The sequence below is a fragment of the Hyaena hyaena genome, unplaced genomic scaffold (genome assembly GCF_003009895.1).
Source record: "Hyaena hyaena isolate Hyena2069 unplaced genomic scaffold, ASM300989v1 scaffold_9, whole genome shotgun sequence".
NCBI classification, from domain to species: domain Eukaryota; kingdom Metazoa; phylum Chordata; class Mammalia; order Carnivora; family Hyaenidae; genus Hyaena; species Hyaena hyaena.
The window spans coordinates 465,372-472,867 of NW_024080641.1; the positions used below are offsets into that span (position 1 = coordinate 465,372).

At 52.2% G+C, this 7,496-nt stretch overlaps 1 protein-coding gene across 1 annotated transcript; it reads left to right on the forward strand.

The window, feature by feature from the left end:
• Positions 1-279: 279 nt before the first annotated feature.
• On the forward strand, positions 280-6,812 carry KLK5 (kallikrein related peptidase 5). The gene is made up of 5 exons (XM_039244840.1): positions 280-352; positions 2,486-2,756; positions 3,479-3,735; positions 3,842-3,975; positions 6,657-6,812. Exons 1-5 carry the CDS (start codon positions 280-282, stop codon positions 6,810-6,812), a joined length of 891 nt encoding a protein of 296 aa, XP_039100771.1.
• Positions 6,813-7,496: the final 684 nt, after the last annotated feature.

Here is a 7,496-nt window from a genome sequence, read left to right on the forward strand (position 1 = left end):
GGGGGGACACGCAGGTGAGGCCTGAGGAAGACCACAGGGAGGGAGAGGTGTCTATGTCCGGTTCCCCACTCTCTCTATATGCTCCCTCCTTGCCCAACAGGGGAGGGCTGGATGTCTGCTCCTCTGAAGTCGGTAGCTCCTGGGGGATTGGAGGGCAATGTCCTTGTGGTCCCTCTCAGCCCTGGGAAATGGGACAGGGAAGGAGGGGAGGTGGGGTAAGGGCTCCCAGAATCACCTGGTCCACCCTGTTCTCTGTCTCCCCAGCAGGTGCAAGTGGCCATGGCTGCAGCAGGAGCCCCCTGGGCGTGGATGGTCGGTGCCCTGATCACAGCTCTGATCCTGGGGGTGACAGGTAACCAGATCCCCTGTGTGTGGGTGGGGCTGTGGCTGACTCTCTGAGTGACACTGGAGTGTTTGTCTCAGGGAGATTCTGTGACTGGGTATGGCTCCAGGACTGGGTGACTGTGAGTCGGTGTCCGTATTTGTGATCCATCGATTGTGTGTGGCTTGTGCCTGCCACGGTGTGTGTGTGTGGGGGGGGTACTTTTCCCGTATCAAGTGACGAGCTGTGACAGGTGTGACACACACCCAGTCACACAATCACTTCACACCGTGGAGGCTGTGTGTGTGATTGTGTGACTGGGTGTGTGTGCAGATAGGATCGTGAGTGGCTCAGTGTCTGTGCGGGTGACAGTATGCACGTTACGTGTGTGACTATATGACTGCAGGTGTCTGGGGCTCTGGTCCCTGTGTCACTGGACTGCATGTAACAAAAGTGCTCGTTACCATGGAAATGTGTGGCTAGGTACTTGCAGGTAGCCGTTTGCGATTATGTGACTGCAGCTGAGAGGAAAACTGGGTGGCTGTACTTAGGTTGTGTGACTGCTTGACATTCTATGTATGTGTGTTTGTGACTGTGTTTATAAGGGGCTGTCTGTGTGACGCACAGCTGTGTGGGCGGAGTTTCCATCCCTGCCTTAATGGACGGCGTGGGCCGAAGTGGCTGTCACTAGGAGGCAGTGGCTGTGTGCAGATGGATGATGCCTGGTCACCTGCGCTGTCCCATGCGGGGTTTCCTGAGTGTGATATTGTCACCATGCCAACGTGCCATGTGCAGAAGTGCACGTGGTGGTCTCTACATAGATGTATGAATGCAGACATGTCACTGAGACACTGGGAGGGTGGCTGCATGAGATCTTGTGAGGCGGCCACTGGGTGCGTGTGCCTGGGAAGTGTGTGTACCAGGAGATGGAGCTGTGCCTGTGACCATCCTGGTGGAGACGGTGTGTGTGTGTGTGTGTGTGTGTGGGCATGCGCGCTCGCCTATTTGTGACAGCCATTGTACGTGTGTTTCTTGGAGTGTGTGCGTAAATGAAGGCGGCACCCATGCCTGGCACCTCTGGGTCGTCAGCAAGAATATGAACAACTAAACAGACTATGGAGGACTGGAGACAGAGTGAGGCATCCGTGTCTGTCTGTAGGGGGGATGGTATTGGCCGGATTCAGGAGGTACATTCGTGTTTGAGAAGTCACAAAATAAATCAGCGGGGCACCTGGATGGCTCAGCTGGTGGAGTATCCGACTTCCGGTCAGGTTGTGATCTCGCAGTCTGTGGATTCGAGCCCTGTGTCCGGCTCTGTGCTGACAGCTCAGAGCCCGGAGCCCGCGTCAGATTCTGTGTCTCCCTATCTCTCTGCCCTTCCCACGTTTACCCTCTGTGTCTCTGTCTCAAAAATAAATAAACATTAAAAAAATTCTTTTAAAGGAAGTAAAAATATTAGGCCTGCTCTCTGCCACCACCTGGGCCCACCTGGGGCCCCCTAGCTGAGCACTTCGCTGGTTCTGTTCCCCCAACTCTTGACTCTGCCCCCTTTTCTCGGCCGCACTGCTAGTCCGGACTTGATCCGCAGTCAGGGTCCCCTTGGGCTGCACACCCGCCGCAAGCCAAGCCTCACCTGGATGGCTCTCTCTCCTGTTGGCCAGACTCCACTTCTGGTCCTATCTGCGGCTCCTAGGGCCCAGCCCCTACTGGGCTCTTCAGAGACCCTGGCCTCTCCAACTGCCCCCCCGCCCCCCAAGCCGTGACCCCACTTCCGGAGCTGAGACCTTACCCTTAAAGCCCTGGTCACCCGTGTGTTCCCCAGGGTCCACCCCCTGAGCCCTGGCTCCGCCCCTGGGGTCGTCCAACTTGGCCCCCCCGGCCCCGCCCACTACGTTCTAGCCACTACCCGGAATCTTGATGTGCAGTCAGAGCCTAGTAAACCGCCTGATCCTGGACTCTGTCCTTGAGGTCCAAGCCTTGCCCTTCATCAGAGGTTTCATCCTTAGACTCCAGACTTCGCCTCTAAAGCCCTGGGCCCCCTCGATGTAAGCGCCCGTCGGAAGTCAGACGACCTCTGGCTGGCCCCGCCTCTTGGATCTAAGACCCACCCCCTGTCCTCAAGCTCCGCCCAGACTCCAAGCCCCGCCCATTTTCTGCCCCTAGAGCCTGTTCTTGCAAACGATGTTACCTCGTGTGACAACCCCACTGACGCTGGCTCCCGGCCCTCTGGGAGCACCCGGGACCTTGGAGCTGGGGCCCAGGAGGACACCAGGGCAGACGAAGGCAGCAGCAGCCGCATCGTGAATGGAACCGACTGCGAGAAGCTCGGCCAGCCTTGGCAGGGTGCTCTGTTGATGCGTCCCAACCAGCTCTACTGTGGGGCCGTGCTGGTGCATCCGCAGTGGCTGCTCACAGCCGCCCACTGCCGGAAGCAGTGAGTGGGGCTCCAAGAGCAAGGCTGGGCAGGGCAGGGGCAGGGGCGGGGGCATGGAAACGAGGGTCCGGCGGGGATGACGAAGGGGTACAGTTGGGATGGAATTAAGGATGGAGATGGATGGAGAGGATTTAGGCTGGAGAGAGGATAGTAGTCAGGGGGTAGGGGGTGCGTTGGGTTTGGGGTGAGTGTATATGCTGAGTGGTTTGGAACGGAGATGTGATTCAGGGTAGCTTCAGAGTTTGGGAAGGAATGGAGTGAAGATGAAGACGGTGTTGGAATTGGAAATAGCTGTGGGGTTGAAGATGGGGTTGGAGTTAGCCTTATGAATGAGATTTGGAGTTGGGAATGTATGTGTTGATGGTTTGGGGTGGGTGAAGAATTAGGGCTAGGGTCAGGGATGGGACTGGGTTGGATTTGCGGCTGGGCGTGCATCTGCTGCTGGTCTGGAAGAGAGAGATTGGGATGGGGCAGAGCGTGGGGAAGGCTGTAGGACTGAGGATACGGTTGGGATTAGAGTTATGTTGGAGGTGGCTGGATTTGAGGTTGGGGTGGTTGGATCATTTTGGGAATGCACGTGAGGTGGTTTCCGTGTGTGGAAAGGATTCAGTCTGGGGATGGGATGGGGTGGAGTCAGGGATGGGACTGGACCTGGGGTGTGCTTGAAACTGGTTATGGGCATAGGGATCTGGGTTGCTGGTTATCTCCACCATCTTCTTTAGATTTTTCAGAATCCGTCTCGGCCACCATTCCCTGTCGCCCGTTTATGAGTCTGGGCAGCAGCTGTTCCAGGGGATCAAATCCATCCCGCATCCTGGCTACTCCCATCCCAGCCACTCCAATGACCTCATGCTCATCAAACTGAACAGAAAGATCCGTGAGACTCAGTATGTTAAGCCCATCAACATCTCCTCCCGGTGTCCATCTGCTGGAACCAGATGCATGGTGTCTGGCTGGGGAACAACCAGCAGCCCCAACAGTGAGTATCCAGGTCTCTCTTGATGCCCACCCATGCCTGCCCCTGAGCAGTCCCTCCCCGTCTTGCTCATTGCTCACTGTGACCCTACTCTGCATCTCTCTGACAGTTAAATTCCCCAAGGTCCTGCAGTGCTTGAACATCACCGTGCTAAGTGCCAACAGGTGCAGGGATGCCTATTCGGGACAGATAGATTCCACCATGTTCTGTGCTGGTGACCAGGCTGGCAGAGACTCCTGCCAGGTAAGGCTCGAGACTTCTGCATTCGCTCAGCAGATACACACCAAGCGCCAACTTTGTAACCTGAAACCTTGCTAAGTACCGGGAACCCAGCCCTGTCCAGTAGAAATATGTGAGTCATACACAGGAAACTATGAAAGTTTCCTGACATAGGCTAGTAAACTGTCTTGAGGAAGGAAAACAAAAACCTCTGCTGAATATCTAAAAAGAGTATATTTAATACGGAGGCTTGATTGCAAACTTGTTGGAAGTTTGTTGGAGGGCAAAAGAGTTTTTAAAAATCCTCCTATGGTTGAGCACCTGGCTGACTCAGTTGGTACAGCATGTGACTCTTGATCTCAGGGTCATGAGTTCAAGCCCCACAGTGGGCATAGAAATTACTTAAAATAAAATAAAAAACAAAATTATTTTTTAAGCCCCAATAGTCAAGAAACTGCATAACTAGGGTAATTTCAGAGAATGATAAGAGCTGTGTAGAAAATAAGACATGGTTTTATGATAGAAAGTGATGAGGGGCAATATATAAAAGGGTATTTGGGGGACATCTGGTGGGCTTAATCAGAAGAGCATGTGGCCTTAGATCTGGGAGTTGTGAGTTCGAGCCCCACATTGGGTGTAGAGATTACTTAAATATTTTTAACGTTTATTTATTATTTATTATTTATTTATTTTGAGAAAGAGAGAGAGAGAGAGAGGCAAAGAGAATCCAAGCAGGCTCTGCACTGTCAGCACAGAGCCCAGTGTGAGGGCTTGATCTCACAAACCACTGTGAGATGGTGACCTGAACAGAAATCAAGAGTCAGACACTTAGCCGACTGAGACACCCAGGCATCCCAATAATTTTTTTTATATAAAAGAGTGGTTGAGAGGGCTTCCCCGAAGAGTTGGGTAGAGGCTGAATGACACAAAGGAGCCAGACTTGCGAAGGCTAAGGGTAAGAAAAGCATGTGCAAGGGTCCTGCAGCAGGGAAGAGTCTGACTGATTCAAAGGCCAGAAAAAGCCAGAACATTTGGGGGACTGAGGGAGGGTGAAGTAGGAGTTGAGCCTGGAGAGATGGGTGGGGGCCAATGTTCAACAAATACTCCTTGATCCCCAGTACAGAATTTCTTTATGTCCTCATGAATGCTCTATCCTTTGAGGATGACAGAAATTAAAATTATACTGTTGCAGGGATCAGGACCTTTCCCCATATTCAGGGCCTCAACAGTTCTAGAGGGATATAAATCAAGGTGTTCTCTACTGGCAGGATGTACACTTCAGTAATATTGGCAATTTGCAAGTAAGCTGTGGCCTCAGACAGCACTCTCGTCCCATTCTGATAGCTGGGCAAGCCCCTCACTCCCCTGCCCCCCACCCCTGCCGAAAAAGAATTTTACAAACCTGACAACTGCAGTAACTTCCCAACGTCATCTCTGTCCCCACGTAACATGGAGAGGGAAGTGTGCAGAGGGATTTCTATCGGAAGAAAGCACATCTAATCCACATGTCAGCATTTAGAACCACTGTAGCTCTTCTGGAGCCAAGCTTAGCACTTTGTTTTTCATTATGCAGACCTCAAGTAGCTTTTCATACCAACCTGTGGTCAGGGTGTGGCCACTCAGAGCAAAAAGTAACAACACTAATACTATAATAATAATAGCAGCTCATCTCAGGGCCCCACTTTATGTCGGGTTCATGTACATCAGCTCATTAACTAATTCACTTAGCCATTATTAGTAGCTCTGTTTTACACACAAAGAACCAAGCTCAGAGCAGTGAACTAACTGCCTCTCAAAGGAAACTGCAGGGATAGTAAGCAAAATACAATGAGAAAAATTAATCTGCCAGAAAGTTGACATTTAGAGGCTCACAGGCAACCAGGCTCTTTTGCCTTGAAACAGTGTCTGCTAACAAAGAAAGAAGCCAGGCTCTGGATTTCTTTATACCGGATACCAATATCTTGTGTAAACACACATAAGAAATGACAGTGATATTATTATTATTATAGGAGAGCAATTCCTGGAGCTGTGGGGAGTTAAACACAGGCAACCCACTGAAGTGGTTCTCAACCTGCCCCTGGCTCTGCCCCAGGGGACACATGGCAATGCTTATCCATATTTTTGGTTGTCACAGCTGTCCCCTGGAGAGGGAGGGGGTTACTGGCATCTAATGCATAGAGGTCAGGGCTGCTGCTGAACACCTTACATAAACAGGACGGCCACCACAGCAAGGAATGATCTGGCCCCAGTGTCGGTGGCGCCCAGGATGAGAAAGCCTCGTCCAGGGGCCGAGAACTGCCTCTCTGCAAAGGTGAGGTGTGCAAGTCCTAGGTGGATTGGTGTCAGGGGACAGGCAAAGAGTGAGGAAGGGAAAGGAAGGCATGCCCAGTAGGAGAAATACAGTGATCAAAGGCTGGAAGAGAGAAAGAGAAATAAGGACAGACAGACCCAGTGAGGGAGACATAGGTAGGGGTTGGGTAGGGAGGGGCGAACAGAACTTCTAAAGTTTGGATTTACAGTGATATGCTAATATTCTCTCTCTCTCTCTCTCACCTACATCTCCCTCTCTTTGTGTCTCTTCACCTCTCTACTTTTTTCACCTCTGTGCCTCGGTCTCTTGCCACCCTGGCCTTTCTTCACCTATGCCTCCTTCCCTCCACCTCCCCACATCTCCACCTCTCTGTGAGCACCTTTCTCCTCCACAGGGTGATTCAGGGGGGCCTGTGGTTTGCAATGGTTCCCTACAGGGCCTCGTGTCCTGGGGAGACTTTCCCTGTGCCCAGCCCAACAGACCCGGCGTCTACACCAACCTCTGCCAATTCACCAAGTGGATCCAGGACACCATCCAGTCCAACTCATGAGGCATCCCAGGACCGGGCGTTCAGGTGTGCCCCCCTCCCTGTGATCCTCACTCCTGCAGGGACCATGACACTCCCTCCAGACCCCTGTTCCCTAACAGGAATTAACAGCCTCAATCTCTCCAGCCCCTCTAAGTCTCCTGGAATAAGGGTCCCCCTTCCCCAACAGTGGGCTGACCCTGTCTCTCCATTCAGGTCCTAGACACAGGTCCCAGAATGACCAATGTGAGGGCTGCACCCCAGGCTCCCCGGTGCTTTCTTCCTCAGACACAGAAGCTGTCCCTGCTCTGCAGCTGTGACCCACATTTGGTCCCAGAAATAAAGTGTCTGAGGAGAAGTGGACTCTGTGTGGTGTCCTGCACTCACTGAATGACTGGGCAGCCAGGAACAAGTCACTTCTCCCGTCCACACCGCTATGAGTTGCAAGAAGCAGAGATCCACTCATGCTGATTGAGTGGGTATTTTGTGCCAGAAAGTTTCCAGATGTTGAGATTCCACAACAGGCAAAACAGAAAACAAATTCCTGCCTCACAGAGATCCCGTTTTTATAGGGGAAGACAGACAGTAAAGAGATAGACAAATAAATTATGTACTATGAGAAGCACGTAAGTGATATGAATAGAATGATCACAGACCACAGCAAAAGAGGAGTGTTGAGAGGGTCCTTATAGGAAGGAGTTGGGGGGA